This window comes from Triturus cristatus, chromosome 4_2 (assembly GCF_964204655.1).
Source record: "Triturus cristatus chromosome 4_2, aTriCri1.1, whole genome shotgun sequence".
NCBI lineage: Eukaryota > Metazoa > Chordata > Amphibia > Caudata > Salamandridae > Triturus > Triturus cristatus.
This window is the reverse complement of record NC_140586.1, coordinates 709391260-709412165: the sequence shown is the minus strand read 5'-3', so window position 1 is coordinate 709412165 and position 20906 is coordinate 709391260. Positions and strand designations below refer to the sequence as shown.

The following is a 20906-nucleotide window of genomic DNA, read 5'->3' as shown; positions in this document are numbered from 1 at the left end:
ATTGGGCGGGTGATACAGCTTAACACAAATTCAGTTCTGAAATATTAGCTTTAGGAACCCAAACCATTTCTGGGCAGGTATGTGTGAGTTCAATTTTTTGATCAACTTATTTTGCACTGCCATCGTCACACCTTCAAGTCCTAGGGTCAGAGAGAAGTATTTTGAGAGGACTACAGCAGTGACTGACAACCTGATGTTGTGATATCAGGTGGAAAGTGAGATTCATTTGAGCATCATAACACATTTCAAGTTTTATATTTCCCATCCAACATATTGTATGTTCTCATCAATCATTTGGCAACAGCTCGAAATCTAAGAATGACTAGTAAATATACTTCTATGTACTGCACATGTGTTAGAGGAACACAACTTTGCTTTGTCAGCACTCACTGTATGATGACAACAAAGAAAAAGACTCAACAACCATGTTATTAGGTTTTCAAAACATAAAAGCTGCCCATAGTGCTGGCTTTGTCCACATGCTACAGACTCAATCCATTTACACAGTTTAACAAAGTCACGTAAAAGTGTTATCACGCAATTCTTTGCAGCTACTGGATAGTCACTGGAAAACGAAATCCTGCGGACCATGTGGCATAATGTGAGATGCCGATAGTAAAGAAATATGTTCTCAAATCAAAACAAGTTATTTATTTAAACCTTTTTGCAGTCTGTATTATTCACATGAACGTCTCGTTCAATTAATTTCAGGAACAAAGTCTGAAAAAGTTCAACAAAGTCAAAACATGGAGCACACTGAAATGCCATGTCAGAAAACTTATAAGCCACATGAATAACAGGACGTGAAGATTCTCTTTCATGTGCTCCAGTCCATTCAAATTAATGTGACTAAGACACAAAAATATAATACAAGAAAGACAGGAGACAGAACTGGAGAGATATTACAAGAAAAAAAGAATAAAAAGTTGCTTTATATTACAAAACAGCCAGCCAGCCAGGAGAGAAAGGCTTTTCCATCACTGCTGACGGAAATATTTCCATGATTTATGTCTTTAAATCGTATTTTGCAGAAGACCATCACCAGCCTTGACACTCTGATAATGCGTCCACTCATCTTCTGATCGAGAGACAGAAGACAGCATCTTCTCGTTCCAGAGCTTGTACCAGAATGTAGAAACCAAAATGGATATTGCTTGAAGCTACTCTTTGAATTCCAGGAACTGTTGCAGTCTTTTCCGGTGCTCTACAGATGTCTGCACAGAACTAAAAGGCAATTTTGCAACTGTTAGAAATTGGAGAACAGGACACAATCCGTGCATGAAATCACTCTTATTAGGACCTTTTCCTAACCCAGAGCCAGTTTTACTACACAGCTTGCTGGAACTACCATCTTATGGCTAACAACGGAACAGCAGATTTGCTCCTAACCCTTCGGTCTCAACAATAAGAGTAGGACTTTGCTTTCTTACAAATATGTCTCGCCACCTTACAACCTCTTTTGCACTTCTAATATCAAGACTTATTTATTGACAATCAATGACAATTGCAAATGTATTCAAAAAACCAATTTAGAGGCACACTGTTATTCGCATCTAAATGACTTAGGTCTTCTACTACAGATTTTTCAGTTCTACCACAAGCAATAAAGGTCATCCAAAGAGCCAGGCTTTTGAACTGTGGGAAGTCATGTTCTATACATGTCACTCAAATACTGGAGAACAAAATACCAAGTCAGCAACCAGAACGTTAATGGAGAAGGCTTGCTGCGTGTAAGGATTAGAACCAGCATTGTTGTCTTTTGTGCCACCGGGAAAAATATTTGTGATGAGAGCTAAAAGTAGGTACGCCACCACACCACCTCACTTATTCATACAGATACTAACGCATACTTACTCTCTTATATAATCACTGATACAAGTACACACTCATCCATTTAGCCACTCAGAATTCTCACTCTCACATATAGTTATTTATATACACCATCACTCACACATACTGCCTTTTACATATGTAGTTACTCACATATACCACTGAGACATCCATTCACTCACCAACACACCCAGACAGTCATCCACCCATACAGCTGTTTTCACATGCACTCTTGAACCCATACACCCAGTGAGTCAACCACTCACACATCTATGCAGTCACACACCTCCAACCCACCCACACACACAGTCTCCCATACAAATACTCAGGCAAACAATGAATAACCCATATAGACACTCATGTAGCTACTGACCAACCCATGTAGCAGCTTACACAATAACAGACAGACTGATACAGACATTCACACAGTTTAGTCACTAACCCATGCATTCAGTAAGACACGTTTAATCACTCACTCAATCAGTCACACACCTGCTAAATCCTCCATCCAGACACTTATACACCCACTCATTCTTCAATATACCTAGGAATATATATAAAACATATTTTAACTTTACAGAAACACACAGTCACTGGATGATGTCATCAGTGATGTCATCTATGATGTCACTGACCATGCCATGAATGATGTAATATGTGACGTCATGAGCAGTGCATTGCGGGGGCGCGAGTTATAGTTAGCTGAACTAACTAGAACGGTGGAATTTCTCTAGTTTTGTACGAGTGAAATGTGCAGCTAATTAGAACGTCCCTGAAACCTTTGGTTTTTTCAGTGAATTTCAAAGGTTTTTTAAATATTAAACTACTATTCTTCTATTTGTCATTAGTACTGTTTTTTCTAACTTTTCCACTACATAAAAGAAAATAAACTGTAAAACTGTTGTGTAATGTAATATATTTCAGAAATTACATTTTTACTTATCAAATACAACATAATTTAACATTTTGATAACATTTTTCTCCCTTTTTCTGCTGTTATCAGATTCTACTTAACTTCACTATTCACAGTGATGTCAGTGTAGTATCATAAACAGCTGGCAACAAAAAAAAACAATCAACTAGGCACATTGACTGGGGTAGGTTTGGAAATGCTTATGAAGGACACCTTTGGACAATTGAGGATACTTTAGCCTCAAACTGTCTTTGTATATTCCCAATATATGCCAAAGGCAGAAGTGGAAATGGTCAAACCAATTTTGTCATAAGATTGAAAAATCTAGGAAGAATGTCAACAAAGCTGTGTCTGCATACCTCAGAGACCATAGAATGGGGTTGATCTACAACAACAACTTACGTTTTGATATGGCTCATATCTACAGAAGTGAAGGAGTACACTTCACAGATGAAGGAAACAGAGTTTTTCTGAATAGCCTGAAGCTGTGCATCCGCACTTACATGTAGCTCCAACTAATAAACACAAGAGCTCTTTTTAGAGCCGCCTTATAGTCACAATATTGGCTCGCAGAGTGACAACTGTGGTCCGGCTAGTAGAGGGAGACCTGCGGGCCGTCGGGCAGGCTTGCAAAGGAAGAGCTGCGGCCCGTGAGCTCGGTTCGCAGGGGGAGAGCTACGGGCCGTCAGCTCGCAAAAGCACAGCAGCGTACTGGCTGGCAGAGGGAGAGCTGTGGTCTGACTCGCTGAGGGAGACCAACAGGCCAACAGGCCTGCTAGCAAAGACACAGGTACGAGCGAACAGGCTGGCTCTCAGAGGTACAGCTGCGGGCCAGAGCTGCGACCAGATGGGCTGACTCGCAGAGGAAGAGTAACGGGCCGACGGGCCTGCTAACACAGACACAGCTACGAGCTAACGGGGTGGCTCGCAGAGGTAGAGCTGTGGGCCCGACGGCTCGCAGATGAGAGCTGCGAGCAGACGGACTTGCTTCTAAAGTCACAGCTAATGATGTGGGGAGAGGGACCGTGAAAGGGGTATCTCGCACAGACAGAGCTGCGGTATATTTTCAGTGTTGCCTCGCAGAGGTAGAACTACGAACCCGATGCCTTGTAGAGGGAGAGATGCGAGCTAATGGACTGAATCACAAAATGGCTGCCAACACTTCCTAGTTTCAGCAGTTTGCTGCCATTGAGCCGCAAGCTCGTGCTCGTAACGCCTCAGCCAATCAGATATCAGAATTCACAAATATCGATATCTGTAAAATTTGATATTTCTCAAAAACTACTGAACGGATTTACCCCATTTAAACAAAAGCGTGTTTTCTGGACCAAGACCTTTCTCCCTGCCAAATTTGGCGTAATTCCGATCAGCAGTTTTACCTATAGCCCTGTCTAAAGTTTCCTATGGAAATTGCATGGAGAAAACACGTTTTGGGACCCCCCCTTTTGTTCTCAGTCCCCCCCTTGACCAATCACCCCCAAACTTTCAAGATAGGAGCTGATCTGAAAAGAGAAAAGTTTTTGAAAATTTCGTAAAGATTTGTCAAACGACGCCAAAGTTATAAGCACATCAAAAAATGCTTTTCCTATGGAAACGTGGTCCTAACTATAACTATCTACTGGCAACTGCCAGTAGATTATATATATATAGATATATATATACATATACACATATACATATACACACACATATATATATATATATATATATATATATATACACACACATATATATATATACATATATACATTATCTACTGGCGGTCGCCAGTAGATATTTATAGTTAGGACCGCGTTTCCATAGGAAATCCGCAACATTCTATTTGGAATAACTTTGGCGCCAGTTGACGAATCCTCGCGAAATTTTCAAAACTAATGGGGCGCTACGCTACGCTCCTACCCTGAAAGTCTCGGGGGGATTCGTCAAGCGGGGGCTGAGAAAAAAGGGGGGTCCCAAAACACGTTTTCCCCATGCATTTTTCCATAGGACCTTTAGACACAGCTACAGCCCGAACGGCTGAACAGAATTACTTGAAATTTGGCAGAGACGTAGTCCTCAGGTCAAGGATGTGCCTTTTGTAGGTCTGGTGTAAATCTGTTCAGTCGGTCCTGAGAAAATAGCATTTAAATCAATATATATATCTGTAAGCGCGCTCCGTGCGCTTACCGTAAGCTTACCGTACGCGTACGGTGCCGTGCGCGAGCTCAATTCTGATTGGTGGTTACATGACTGTAAACATTCGAATCGGTCGAAATCAGGAAGTGTCGGCCGCCATTTTCTGTCTCTCGCACTGAGAAACAAAGGTGGGGGAACGTGAAAAGGGGGCAACGAAGAGAGTTGCAGACCCCCTAGTGTTTGTCAGGGGGGCCAAGAAGGACCCAAAAGTACGAAAAATAAATTTAATAATTAAAAAAAAAAATCGCGGGGTACGCGTACGGTAAGCTTACCGTATGCGCACGGCAAAATAAATAAATAAATAAATAAAGTAACAATCACATTTATTAAATAAATTAAAGGACCCACAAGGGAGAAAATAACAAATGTTACTGCGTAAAAAAAGGCGAGGCGCGCTCGGCATGGAATAGGCAACGTGGGCGCTCGGTGCGTGAAGCGCACCGTGTGCCCACAGTGCGCGCACGGTGCGCGAAGCGCACCGTGCGCGCAGGGTGTGCGCATAGTGAAAAACCAGAAAAATAAAATAAAAAATAAATACATAACTTAGCATTTAAAAAACCGTACAGGTTTCACACACGTTATAGTTAGGAATTATCATTTACAAAACCTTGCAAATTCACTTAAAAAACCATAGGTTTCACACATGTTATAGTTAGCTGTACATTTCACTCGTAAAAAAACAATGAAATTCCACGTTATAGTTAGATCAGGTAACTATAACTTGCGTGACCGCAATCCACAATGTGTAATTTCAGATGTCATCATTGATGTCATGAGTGATGTCACTGACCATGTCATGAGTGATGTACTATGTGACGTCATCAGCAGTTTATTGTGGGCGCGCAAGTTATAGTTACCTGATCTAACTATAACGTGTGATTTCATTGGTTTTTTACGAGTGAAATGTACAGCTAACTATAACATGTGTGAAACCTATGGTTTTTTAAGTGAATATATATATATATATATATATATATATATATATATATATATATATATATATATATATATATATATACACACACATTATCTACTAGCGGTCGCCAGTAGATAGTTATAGTTAGGACCGAGTTTCCATAGGAAATCTCAAAATTCTATTTTGAATAACTTTGGCGCCGATTGACGAATCTTCGCGAAATTTTCAAAACTAATGGGGCGCTCCGCTCCTACCCTGAAAGTCTCGGGGTGATTCGTCAAGCGGGGGCCGAGAAAAAGGGGGGGGTCCCAAAACACGTTTTCCCCATGGATTTTTCCATAGGGACTTTAGTCGCAGCTACAGCCCGAACGGCTGAACAGAATTACGTGAAATTTGGCAGAGAGGTAGTCATAAGGTCTGTTTGGTGCCTTTTGCAGGTTTGGTGTAAATCTGTTCAGTATTTTCTGAGAAAATAGCATTTAAATCAATATATATATCTATACGCGCGCAGCGTGCGCGCAGGGTGCGCGCACTCGGCCACCCGCGAGCGTACTTCTGATTGGTTGTTGTTACATCTTAGTAAACATTCGAATCGGTCGAAACCAGGAAGTGTCGGCCGCCATTTTGTCTCGCGCACTGAGAGGGGGGTGAAACACAAAGGAGAAAAACATGTAAAGGGGGCACGCTGGACAGTTCCTGACCCCCTAGTAGTGGTCAAGGGGTCCCAGGAGGTCCCCCAAGGGCAATTACATTTTTTTTATTTTTTTCGGTAAATCGCAGAGTGCGCGAACCGTGCGCGCACTATAGGAATGAAATAAATTCCGCGTGGTTCGCGCAGCGTGCGCGCACGGTGTAAATGCTTGTTAAAAAAATTCAAATGTCAGTCCCCCCGTGTGCACACGCTGCGCGCATCGCTTATAAGAGCTGAACAGTTTATGCCTAAACCCTTATCTACAAAGCGTATCATGTGTAAATGCTTTTTAAAAAAATTCAAATGTCAGTCCCCCCGTGTGCGCACGCTGCGCGGACCGCAGTGTGCGTGCACGGCTTATTAGTAATGAACAGTTTATGCCTAAACCCTTAACTACAAAGCGTATCATGTGTCCTCCTTGTGCGGACGGTGCGCGAAGCGCACCGTGCGTACATGGCCCATTAAGCGTAACATGGGCGTGCGGTGCGCATAGCGCACTGCCTGCCCACCGTGCGTGCACGGTGCGCAAAGTGCACCGTGCGTGCACGGCACTAACTGCGTAAAGTGGGCGAGCGGTGCGCAAAGCGCACCGCGTGCTCACCGTGCGCGCACGGAACGAACTGCGTGAAGTGGGCGCGCGGTGCGCAAAGCGCACCACGAGCCCACCGTGCGCGAAGCGCACCATGCGCGCACGGCGTAAAGTAACTTAGCATTTAAAAAACCGTACAAATTCACTGAAAAAACCATAGGTTTCACACACGTTATAGTTAGGAATTAGCATTTAAAAAACCTTGCAAATTCACTTAAAAAACCATAGGTTTCACACATGTTATAGTTAGCTGGGCATTTTCCTCGTGAAAAACCAATGAAATTCCCCCGTTATAGTTAGTGCAGGCAACTATAACTCACGCGACCGTAATCTGCTGCTGATGACGTCAGATATTACATTCGTCAAGCGGGGGCTGAGAAAAAAGGGGTGTCCCAAAACGCGTTTTCCCCATGCATTTTCCCATAGGACCTTTAGTCGAAGGTACAGCCCGAACGGCTGAACAGAATTACATGAAATTTGGCAAAGAGGTAGTCCTCAGGTCAGGGATGTGCCTTTTGCATATATGGTATCAATCTGTTCAGTAGTTTCTGAGAAAATTGCAGTTAAAAGTACATAAAAATCTATAGGCGCGCACGGTGCGCGCACGGTGCGCGAGCGTAATTCTGATTGGTGGTTAGATGTCAGTCAACATTCGAATCGGTCAAAATCAGGAAGTGTCGCACGCCATTTTGTGTGTGGCAGTGTAAAACAAAGGTGGAGAACGTGAAAAGGGGGCAGGGTAGAGAGTTCCTGACCCCCTAGCCTTTGTCACAGGGTCCCTGAAGGACCCCGAAGGGTGGAAAAAACTTTTTTTTTCAAAAAAATCGCGGGGTGCGCGCACGGTGCGCGCACGGCGGCAAAAAATTCATAAAACAAATAAGAGTTAAAAATCAAGTTTAAGTGTTTAGATGTTGGTTGGCTCTAAAAAGAGCCTTTGTGTTCATTGAGTGTTTTATGGTACCTAAAGTAAGTACCGATGCAGAGCCTTTAGTTCAAGAGGAAGACTCTGTTCCCTTCATCTGTGAAATGTACACCGTCTCCTCTATAAATGCCTTACCACTCCCCTCACTATTTCTTCTTATTTCCTGGGAAAAGGAGCTGAACAGGTATCAATTTTACTTGAAAATGGCAGAACAGCAGTCTACTTCAGGGAGTGAGGAGGAGATCTGGATGCACTCAGAAGCATTGGTTCATAGTAGTTTCTGTTCCAGAATCTTCGAAAACCACACCCACTCCCCTCACTATTTCTTCTTATTTCCTGGGACAAGGAGCTGAACAGCTATCAATTTTACTTGAAAATGGCAGAACAGCAGTCTACTTCAGGGAGTGAGGAGGGGACCTGGATGCACTCAGAAGGTGTCTTTCAGTAGAATGGCAATATGAAAAGAAAGATGGTTGTAAAATGGAGTCTTACATACTTTTTTTATAATAAAAAGAACTCATTGGCTGTTTCAGACCATTCACCACTAAAAACTAGGCTGTATGTTTACATTTTTAAAAGCATGTTTTGTATTGGTTCAGAAAAATGTGTTCCCACAGAACATTACTTTGGATTTGCGGTTAGGTTTAAAAAGTCAAGCACTCTTGCTTTTTGGATTAGAAACATTGTGTGCTGAACTTCTGGCCTCTCTGCTCACACCAGTGTTCCACGACCTGTTGCTATGCTAGCAGGCAGAAGTCATGTTTGGGGTAGGAATCATTTGGAAAGGGTTGAAATTTGCAACCAATAGAAATGTGTGTTTCCATTTGAAAAAATGTGGGAAGCAATGTGATTTGAAGTTAACATGTATATGTGTGAAAAAAGAGAGGGAAAGTTTGCCATTTACTGGTTCTGGTGAGAGGTGTACAGCTCAGAGATTCTGGCTCTGATAATCTGCTGTGTGAGTGCCACATGTCTTTCTCAACTAACTACTTTTAAAGGTGAGTTATGAATTTGAGAGGGGATGTATGTGGTGCATTTTGATATAAATAATAGAAATGTGTTTCTTCTTTTAAAGTTGTGTTTTACATTTTATGTTTTGGAAGATATTTAACTGCCTTGAACTTGTAAGATATTATGGAGTATGTCTTCACCGTAAGTTAAGGTGTACTGGTATCACTCAGGAATACTGTTTTGTGCCTAGAATCACATCATGAGTCTGTGTGCACACAGGAATTGTTGTCAGAGATTTAATTCGTGTTGCTCTTGTTCTGTAAGACTTGCACTCGCAGGAAAGGGGCAGCTTGTTTTCTTGAACTGTGATGGTTAGCATTCAGCACAAATCAATCTCTCACAAATGAGAGGCAAATGCTAACACATTTGAAATCAACATGGTAGATTTTCCTTCCACTCCTGCAATGGGTGAGGTAGTTCCTACATGTTCAAACCTCCAATTAACCCTTACCACACATGTACTCTTACATACATCTCTGCAGTCTTCATGCAGTTGTGCAAGCGTCCATGCAGATCTCTCTTGCACCTGACAATACACATTCTCCAGAAGCACACTCTTAGCACACAGGCAGCTGATTTTCCTGCACTCCCATGCTTACTAGTCAGCACTGTGTGGTATTTCAGATAGCAGTGTGTAATGCTAACACATTCAACGTCACCAAGGCTCATTTCCTTTGCTCTAGTCTAATCACTCACTCAGGTTCCACATGCTCATGGTCTCAAGTAGCTGTTAGGACATGTGCTCTTTTCTGCCTCTCTAAACTATAAGGAAAATGTGTCAGGCTGTTACAGTAATCATCACTTGCTCTGCCACAGTAGTAAATTTGCTTTGAAATTGCCAATCAAGTATCGTTTTCTACCTAGAATCACACCATGAGTCTCTGAGCTTCGAAACTAACGCAGCACGGCGCAGCAAAATTACTTGCTGCACCGTGCTGCGTTAGTTTGTTATAAATCTGCCCCTCTGTTTCTACCACTCCTCCTCTCTCCATCACTCATTTTCCATCTAGGTTAATTTTTTAACCTTCTCAGTCATTCTCCTTCCCTAACTGTCACTATCATTTACTCATAGTCACTCCTATTCTCCTACTTCACTTCCTCCTGTCTGTATCTCACACCCCTTCACCTTTTCGCATTCTTTCCTTCACTCTCCCTCACTCTGCTTTGCTCATTGAAATCCTGACTCCCTTTCTCTCACTCCAGTTTCCTAAATCCCTCCATCCCCTCACTCCCCATCTCTCACTTTCTCTTATCCAGTTTTTTTAATCCTCATACCTGTTATCTCACCAACACTCCACTTCTCTTACTTTCAATCCCTTTACCTTGCTGTACTTCATCCGCTTCGTCTGTTACTCCCTTTTCCTATCTCCGTCCCTTACTCCCCTTTTCTCACTCCCCCTCCCTCTCCATTACTCACAGCCATTCCCTTACTCATTCACTCTTCTTACCTGTATCCTCTACCCTTAGTCCTTTTGTTGCAGTCAGTCTTTCACTTCCCTTTCATGACTGATTATACTTTCCTTTTCTCACTCATTCGGTCAGTCCTTTCCTCCTCTTCACTCAGTCATGTCAATCATTCATTTATACACAACAAATTCATTCAATAAAATTACAACACAGTATATTAGGAATATAGCTCTTCTTGGAGAAGTGAAGTGAGTTCTGAAAAGAACAGTTTTTTTTGTTTATTATTTTTTTTTTAGTTTAACAATTTTGTATTTTTTTGAAACAGCAAAAAAAAAAAAAAAAAAAACAGGGAAAGAAAATCTTACACAGGAACAAAAATGAAAAATGAAAAAAATTATGGGGTGGAGCATGTGTGCTGCTGTATTTTGTTCTCTATTAAGTTAATGCTGTTCTCACCATAACAGAGAACAATATTGCACACATTACACCGTATATGAACCTTCTGGAACAGAGGGTGGATATCCAGAGGTCTTGAAGCAGGTGAATCTGCGGCCGCAGATGATGTGCTCGGCTGAGCAGCTGGAGGGTTGTCTCTTGTGGCTCTATTAGACTCACGAGCATAAGCCACAGGATGCACTGTTTGGAAGTGCCTCATCATAGAATGAATACTAAAGGAGTATTTTTTTTTTTGGATCTCCTCTAGATAAGACAACTCCACAAACAGTGCATGTGACTTTTGGGGCATTCACCTTCTTCTGGCCTTCTGGATAAGTAAAGAACTTCCATATGAATGAGTCCTTTTGTTTTCTCTGCCTTGGTGGCACAAAGGTCTCCTCTTCACTCCCTGAAGAAGTCTGCTGTTCTGCCATTTTCACGTACTGGAAAAGCTGTTCAGCTCCTTCTCCCAGGAAATAAGAAGAAATAATGAGGGGAGTGGGTGTGGTGTTTGAAGATTCTGGAACTGAAACTACTATGAACCAATGAAAAGTGTTTCGTAATCACATGACTTGCCGTGCACGCACCGTGCACGCACGGAGCACGCACGCATGCGCACACGGAGCACGCACGCATGCGCACACGGAGCACGGTGCGCGCACCGCGAAAAACCCTGAAAAAAAACAAAACAAAAAAAACACTGTTTATAAGTTTATGGAAGATATTAACTATGCTGTTCAACTTTATCCAAATTCAAAAAAAAGAGCTGAGCCATTCCATATTACAGGATACAGTCAATCTATAACTATATATATATATAGGTAGTTTATTGTAAAATAAATATATATCAAATATAATACATAAATTAGCATTTAAAAAAACTTGCACATTCAGTAAAAAAAAACATAGGTTTCACACACGTTATAGATAGGAATTAGCATTTAAAAAACCTTGCAAATTCACTGAAAAAACCATAGGTTTCACACACGTTATAGTTAGGAATTAGCATTTAAAAAACCTTGGAAATTCACTGGAAAAACCATAGGTTTCACACATGTTATAGTTAGCTGGACATTTCACTCGTACAAAACCATTGAAATTCCCCCGTTATAGTTAGTTCAGCTAACTATAACTCGCGCGCCCGCAATCCACTGCTGATGACGTCACGTATTACATCACTCATGACATGGTCAGTGACATCACTCATGACATCACTGATGACATCTCAAATGACATCACTGATGACGTCATCCATGTGATAAATTACCGCATCTTCTCACACCCTAATATAAACTTTGATACACCGACTCAAAATTTCAGAGTTTCATACTCAAAACCATAGATACTCCAATACCAATAACTACATACCCACTTATTAACTCTTAGGTCTACATACACCTCCACTCATTTACCTGTACAGTCACTCCATACAAGACTATCATATGCATTTATACACCTATATAGACACTCACACACCACCAATCATCCATAGAGGGACTCTCACACTTAGTCAGTCATACAAATAATCACACTCCCATTTACTCACCAATGCGGTTATTCACACTCAAGTTCACTTACTCATAAAAATAGTACCACATTCTTACGCTCTTATAGAATCATTGATACAAGCACACTCATCCATACAGTCACTCTCACAATCACACACTCTCACATCTACCCACTTATATACTCTTACACGCATATATACTGCCTTTCACATAAGTAGTTAGTCACAAATGTACCACTGAGATATACATTCAATCCCTACCACACCCATACATACACTCACTCAACCATACAGTTCATCACAGATGCACTCTTAAAACCATGCACCCACTGAATCACCCACTCACACATCTAGTCACAGAGTAACACACACCCTACCCACACAAACACTCAGGAACCCATACAGATACTCAGACAAGCAATCAATAACTCATATAGACACTCATATAGCTATTCACAAAACCATGCAGCCACTTATACACCAACATACAGACACATACATTCACACAGTTTAGTCACTAGTCTGCAGTAAGATACATTTAATGACTCACTTATAGAGTCAGTTACGCACCACAGAAAATCATCCATTTACACACTTGTACACCCACTTATTCTTCAACAGGCCTTTCCCTATATATATTAAACATATTAAAACTGTTCAGAAACACATACTCAATGGATGACGTCATCAGTGATGTCATTTGAGATGTCATGAGTGATGTCATGAGTGATGTCACTGACCAGGTCATGAGTGATGTAATAGGTGACATCAGCAGTGGATTGCGGGCGCGCGAGTTATAGTTAGCTGAACTAACTATAACGGGGGAATTTCAATGGTTTTGTAGAAGTGAAATGTGCAGCTAACTATAACATGTGTGAAACCTATGGTTTTTTCAGTGAATTTCCAAGGTTTTTTAAATGCCAATTCCTAACTAGAACGTGTGTGAAACCTATGGTTTTTTCAGTGAATATATATATATATATATATATATATATATATATATATATATATATATATATATATATATATATATATATATAAAATACCATGGAGAGACTAATTCGGAACATCATTTACATAGGTCATCATGAGATAAAGTTGCAAATTTGGTCAACACGTACCATGTGTATTCTTCTGTAGGTGTGGCCAAGGTTGTGCAAATCTATCAAGGGCAAAAGCATTATCATGTGCTAAATTAAGCTGTTTAAGGAATCTGCATGAAATTTAGTGTTAGCAGGTTAAGCCTAGTATAGGAATTTAAAGTTTCATGCAGATCTGACAAGGCTGGGGATGTCAAGGATGTTAATGGGATAGTTAAAAAAAGAAAATATTTTTTTAAATGCTAATTTTGCCATTGTTTTTAAGGATCTTCATGACACTCGTGAGGCAGGCACAATATTTGTGCCAGTAGGTAATAGCACCTAAAAATACAATGTCATTGAATAACTTACTCAAATCAATAAATACTAAGTTCTGATGGATATTTCTAACTGCAGATTCCTCACATTGTGAATATTCCTAGATGTCAGACTGGAGCCATACACTTTTAGAGAAGTACTCCTGTGCGCCTTTAGGTGGCATTGTGTGGCTCCATGCCTATGTTGTTACACTTCAGAAGTGACCAACTGAACGTAAGCGCCACTCATGCAAGCTGATGTCATTTCTTATCCCGTGCATGCCTTCAGACGGAGAGCCAAAGCTATAAGACCACAAAATGTCCGTCAAAATTTACAGATGTGCAAGGGAAATTATCACTGCTAAAACTACAGGGTTCAAACCATGTGAGACAGCCTCAAACAGATATCTGTGTTGGATCCTTGTAAAATATGCTAATCGTGTCTGGGGAGGAGCAGGACTCCGGGGCCTGTGATGGCTGCAGCCAGATTAACTCAGTCCATAAAAGGCCACAAAGCCAAACTTTATGTCACCAAACACAAGAAGACTCCATGACGCGACCAGTCGAAGTCAAAAGTAAGGTCCTGTTCTTGCGTCACATTACTGCAGTCAAAGCCTTCGAGTGGGTCCAAGAGAAACCATAAGAAGTCAAAGTTGGAATTGCCCCCTTCCAGCCACTCTTGGACTCCAGAGAGAACACAAGGCTGTATGGATGCCTTCCGGTCTTGGGTCTGATTTCCATTGAAGACTATCCAGGGTCTAGAGCTGGTAAGTCCTGAATTTCCATGTTGGTTAACTGTTGCAGCAAGTAGAGGCTTTCAGAGAGGCTATACTGTGCATTTTGGCAAATGACCAGCTCCCTCTGGTACACATTTATGCTCCAAGGATTTGAAGGAGTCTCTGATTGGAAATCTGCTGGTGAGTTCTTACTCTGTGCCCGCAGAACCTTTATCTGGTTTAGCACTGACTCTGGTGCTAACTTTGATCACAGCGCCATGCTCAGTGCAGGTCCTCTTGCAATGAATACATACAGCGCCAGAGTAGGATGGGCAGTCCATTGTTCTGTCCAACTCCGAGAAGAATTTACCTTAACCTTGACCGAAATCGCACCTGGCTCCAACTGGCCCACAGCCACTAGTCAGTCCTTCAGATCCTAACACTTTGCCTATACCACATGGTATGCCCAAAATTTACATAATCAGTTTGGTACCTACTCAGACAATGACAGAAGATGCTGCAAAAGAAAGCAAACAATCTAACAAACTTCTAAGCAAGGCCCTAGTGAAGACTAGACAGCCTTGAACTTGCCTCCAAAATGGAATCTTTCAAATTCCTAAGGACCAAGAACAAGAAAAAAACTGTGGTAAAGGAAGATGGGTAAATATCTACATGAGCATCAAAACTAAAGACCTAGCCAGGTTTTGGCATACAATTAATAAATCAGTATTTAACAAAGAGGCCAAGCCATACCATAAGTAACATCTCGGACGCAGGATGGATAAAGCACAGTTTCATTACAAGGACCAAGCCTCAAGCTCCGTTACCTGCCAGCACCCTAATCATAAGTCCTTATGAGAGTGGAAAAGGTGATTTGTTCAATAAAAAGGAATTGTGCCCTTGACCCTAACGGTCTGCTGGCAGCCAACTTAAAATACATCCCATCAAGTGGGCAGCCCTTTTTACCTCCTTGCTCATTCATTGCCTCTCCAGCAATAACATTCCCGATTGCTTGACATGGTCCTTGTTCGTCCCCATTCATAAAAAGAGGAACCACAGTATCCCAGTGAATTTTAGGTCCATCGCACTCTTGCACATGGAGGAGAAATTTCTTTGCTAAAATTCTCAACGAACAGCTGAAAACTTGGTCTTGTGAGAAGCGATTAATTCCGATTTTCCAGACAGGGTGCCAAAAAGGCAGCAGCATTGAAGACTACCTCTTTTACCATACCACACTCATTGTAGATTCACTGGAAAGGAGTGGGGTGGTGGGGGACACTGTACGCAGTGTTTATGGACTTCGCCACCGCCTTTGGCAGTGTTGCAAGAGATGTCTTGTGGATGAAATGACAGAACTTGGGCGTTCTACCAGACCTCTTAAGAGCAATAACTGCTCTTTAAACTAACTTTCACCCAAGTGTCAGGGTAATCAACATGGGTAACCTTAAAAAAGATTGACAATAAAAGAGGCTTGAAACAAGGCTGCATCCTTGTGCCACTATTGTTCGATCTTTACTTAACAGACCTGCAGGCCCTAGACTCAACCATGGCTTCTCCACCTAAATTTGCCAGTTACAAAATTCAGGCGCTACAACATACGGATGATACCGTTCTTTTGAATCAAACACTGGTAAGGCTGCAAAGATTATTGGAAGCGCTTGGACAGTTTTGCTATATATAAAAAAAAAAAAAAGAAAACAGAACTGAAATAAACATTGCTAAGACCAAGCCGGTGATCTTCAGCTGGAAACTAACTGAAAGGGGATCTGTGGCCTTGAACAATCTGAATCTAGAGAGAGCTCCTTCCTACAAATACTTTGGTATATAGGTGGACAAAAGAGGGTGTAAGCTCACCCACTTCAATTCTGTAAATAACATCTCTCCATCACTAGCTGGAGTCTTCCAAAAGCTATACAAGAATCTGGCTTGCTCAGATACAAGTGCAGTAAGAGAAGTGATCATGAGCAAATTAATGCCCACACTATCATATGGCGCCATTGCACTGCCAAATAGAAGGTGGAGGAGGCCAAGTGGCCGAGGACTTGGCCGTAGCCCGGGAGTCCTTAAAGCACTCCAGCGCACTATCTGCCTTGTTGCCAAAAAGGTGAATGCCATCAAAGGGCATGTCCATCAGGGTATTCTGGACATCCCCCGAAAAGCCAGTTCTCAGCCAGGTGTGACGCCTAAGCGCCACCGTCGTGGGGATTTCCACGACGATGCGTCCCAGCCAAGCGAGTCGGCGCGAGCCCAGCGAGTCGGCGGTGTCAAGCCCACAACGAATGGTGAACTTAGCCGCGTCTCTCCCAGCAGCAACAGCTTGGGTGAGGACTGACTGGACCTCTTACGGACAGCTAGGCAGCACCTGCGCAACCGTGTCCCACAGAGAGTGGGAATAACGGCCCAAGAGGCATGCGGTGTTCACCAACCGCAGCCCTAAGCTGACAGATGAAAACAGCTTCTTGCCAAGCTGCTCCTGCTTCTTGGATTCCCTATCTGGAGGTGCGGAAGGGAACGCGCTTTGGGACGCAGAGGCCTGGACAACCAAGCTCTCAGGAGTAGGGTGTTGAGAGAGGAAGAGGGGGTCGCCTGGAGCCGGGCGATGGCGTCGGGCCACGTTCCTGTCCACAGGAGCCCCCTGTGTTGGGCCTGGACTAGGTGCCCAAAAGAACGTCCAAAAGTGCATCATTAAAGGGCAGCAAGGACTCCGAAGAGGTTGCTGCCGGTTGGAGCACTTCTGTCAGGATGTTCGTCCTGAGGACCACTGTAGGGAGCTCGAGGTGGAGGGCCTGGGCTGCCCTACGCAACACCACTGCGTAACCTGCTCCCTCCTTCCTAGCCACGGTAGGAGACGACAGCATGCCAGGGTCCGGCAAAGTGTCAAGACCATTGGCTTCCCCCAAATCCTCTGCCCAGTCCGGATCATAAGCACAATTCTGTGCGAGAGGGTCCTCAGACCCCTCCCAGTCCTCCCCTTCTTCCGAAGTCTGTGGAACAGGCTGAAAATACAGAGGATGGACATAGGAACGAAATCCCATCGGTGCTGGAATCAGCGTCAATTGACGCCGATCCGGCTCCATGTTCGGATCAGGGCTGAAACCAGGGACGACGATGTCACGAGGAGCGGGCGACGTCGGAAGCGGTGCCGGTGGAGTTGACGTTGGTGGAGGCGTAACAAGGTCAACTGGCGTCGACCGGGGTCTGATCCCGGATCCCATGGAGGCCTGCGGCGCCGGGGCCGTCGGTGACGCCTGGGCGGGAGCCTGCGGCGATGGAACAGGACCCCCAGTCGTGCCCGCGGGGCCCAGAAGCGCACCGGCAGGGCCAGACGGCCCAAAGAGTAGGACCATGGCAGCAAGAAACTCTTGCACCTGGGCAGGCATCGCTGGCAGACCCTGGAAGGGCGGGTAGGCCGGCGGCGACGTCACAGGCTCCGTTGGAGCCGCAGGGGTGGCACCGCCCGCACCCTCAGCCGCGACAGGAAGCCGAAGAGAGACAACGCTTCTTCGACTTCTTTTTAGAATGCTTCGACTTATTGACCCCGACTGCGAAGACTTTGATCCAGAAGAATGATGGTGACGACTCCGCGACCGGTCCCTCTACCTCCCTCGGGACCAGGACCTTGAACGGATCGGAGCCGACTGCCGGACTTCCAGCAACTTTCGGGACCGCTCCCACTAAGTTTTCGGTACCATGGCCCGGCAGTCGGGGCACGGCTTGGAGCCGTGGTCGCGCCACAGGCAGTAGAGAGCTGGAAGCATGCCGAACTCAGCGCCCTCCTGAAGAAACCATCAGCAGACCCCGCCGACCTCAAGAACTACCGCCCCATCTCGCTCCTCCCGTTTCCTGCTAAAGTCATCGAGAAGACCGTCAACCAACAGCTTGCCGCCTTCCTCAATACGAACGGATCCCTTGACCCCTCGCAGTCCGGCTTCCGAGCCAACCACAGCACCGAGACCGCCCTCATCGCAGCCATTGACGACATCCGAGCCCTGCTAGACAACGGGGAAACAGCTGCCCTCATCCTCCTGGACCTCTCCGCAGCGTTCGACACTGTCTGCCACCGCACTCTAGCACAACGCCTCAGCAACATCGGAATCCAAGAGAAGGCTCTGGATTGGATCATCGCGTTCCTCGCCGGAAGAACCCAGAGAGTCCGCCTCCCCCCGTTCAGATCCGAGGCCACCGAAGTCATCTGCGGCGTACCACAAGGATCATCACTCAGCCCCACCCTCTTCAACATCTACATGAGCCCCCTCGCAGGCATCGCACGCCAACACAGCCTCAACATCATCTCCTACGCCGACGACACTCAGCTGATCCTCTCCCTCACCAACGACCCAGCCACCTCCAGAACCAACCTACACGAAGGGATGAAAGAAGTAGCCGAGTGGATGAAGAACAGCCGTTTGAAACTCAACTCAGACAAGACGGAAGTCCTCATCCTGGGACCATCTTCCTCCGCCTGGGACGACTCCTGTTGGCCCCCTGCCCTGGGCAGCGCACCCAAACCAACAGACCACGCATGCAACCTAGGCTTCATCCTGGACTCCTCCCTCACGATGACCAGACAAGTCAACGCCGTCTCGTCCTCTTGCTTCAACATCCTACGCATGCTCCGGAAGATCTTCCGATGGATCCCCACCGAAACCAGGAAGACGGTCACACAAGCACTCGTCACCAGCCGACTAGACTACGGAAACACCCTCTACACCGGAACCACAGCCAAACTACAAAAGAGACTCCCAACGCATCCAGAACGACTCCACACGACTCATCCTGGACATCCCCCGTCACAGCCACATCTCCGGACACCTGAGAGACCTGCACTGGCTCCCCGTCAACAAGAGAATCACGTTCCGACTCCTCACCCACGCACACAAGGCCCTCCACGACCTGGGCCCCAGGTACCTCAACAACCGCCTGACCTTCTACACTCCCACCCGCCAGCTTCGTTCAACCAGCCACGCCCTCGCCGCCGTTCCACGCATCCGAAGAGCCACCATGGGAGGAAGATCCTTCTCCTACCTGGCAGCCAAGACATGGAACTCCCTCCCCATCCACCTTCGTCAGACCCAAGACCACCTCTCCTTCAGGAAGCAACTCAAGACCTGGCTGTTCGAGCAGTAGCAGACCCCCCCCCCCCCCCCTCCCCAAGCGCCTTGAGACCCTCCGGGTGAGTAGCGCGCTACATACATTTCTTGATTGATTGATTGATTGATAGAGACACACGCGGTGTGGGTCCGTCACCGACATCATGCGGTGACAGTCTCCACAGTTCTTAAACCCAGGCATCCCTACAGCACCAGGAGTCGATCGACTCAGAACAATGGGAGACAAAAAACCTCAGTCAAAAAATGACCTGGGGGTACTAGCTCTTCCTGGATCTGCGCTTGCTGGCGCGCAAAAAGAAAGAACTGACGTCAGCGTGCATGGGTGACGTTCAAGTACTGTCCGTGACGTCATCCCGGCGATCATGGCGCCGACGACGGACGCGGAGCCGCACAACGCCACCTACCGACGCGCAGGGGTACTGCTGATGAAAACTTTCCGGATCCAGCCTGACGCCTGGGGGTAATTCTAAGGTAAGGAATCTATCACTACGTGTTTCTTTCAGAGAAAGCCTTTATTTAACAGAATCAGTATTTCCGCTCCAAAAAGCAAAGTCCTCACGCGTTTCGGAGCCAGGAGGCTCCTTCATCAGAGGGTGACACTGTTCAACCGGCAAACTCGTGGGGATACCATTCAGTGCATGCTGATATACTACCCACATGGGCCTCACAGGTGAGTCATCATTCGAGCATGTTGGGACCCGTAGTTCCATATTAGCGAAAACATTTTCCCCTCATGGGTGCAGTTCGAATACAGTGTCTTTCTTTTGAAATAACTACCCAAGTGGGCAGGAATGAAAGCACCAGATTCTGCTTACTTTCCTCAGCTGTGCCTCAAGGTCCGAACATTCAAAAACTTTTAGCCCCATATTCTGGTTCATGGTGGGGCATACTTCTCGGCCAGGCTGCCGAGTTAAATTACACCAAAAGTTGCCCTGCAGCAAGGACGCCCTTCGCAGTTGAGTGCTTCAAAAGCACAAGTTACTTACTTGTGTAAAGCTATATCTGTCAGAGACATTAGTTTGTGATAGATTCCTTACCTTACAATAGCCCCAGGCGTCAGACTGGATCCGGAAAGTTTTCGTCAGCAGTACCCCTGCACGTCGGTAGGCGTCGTCGTTCGGCTCCGCGTACGTCGCTGGCATCGTAGCCGCCGAAATGACGTCGGAGCTACTTCGACGCACCCACGCGCGCTGACGTCAGTTCTGTACACAACTTTTACGCGCCATGAGTGCAGAGCCATGCCAGAGATTGACTACTGGTGCAATAGAACTAGGGCCCTAAAAGAGA

At 44.9% G+C, this 20906-nt stretch overlaps 1 protein-coding gene across 1 annotated transcript in view; it reads right to left on the bottom strand.

The window, feature by feature from the left end:
- Nucleotides 1–631: 631 nt before the first annotated feature.
- NDC1 (NDC1 transmembrane nucleoporin) overlaps nt 632–20906 on the bottom strand; it is a 370234-nt gene continuing 349959 nt past the window's right edge. Inside the window, exon 18 of the mRNA XM_085602585.1 lies at nt 632–1224. Coding sequence (XP_085458711.1) covers nt 1161–1224 — 64 coding nt within the window. The 3' untranslated portion in view covers nt 632–1160. The remainder of the gene's footprint in view (nt 1225–20906) is intronic.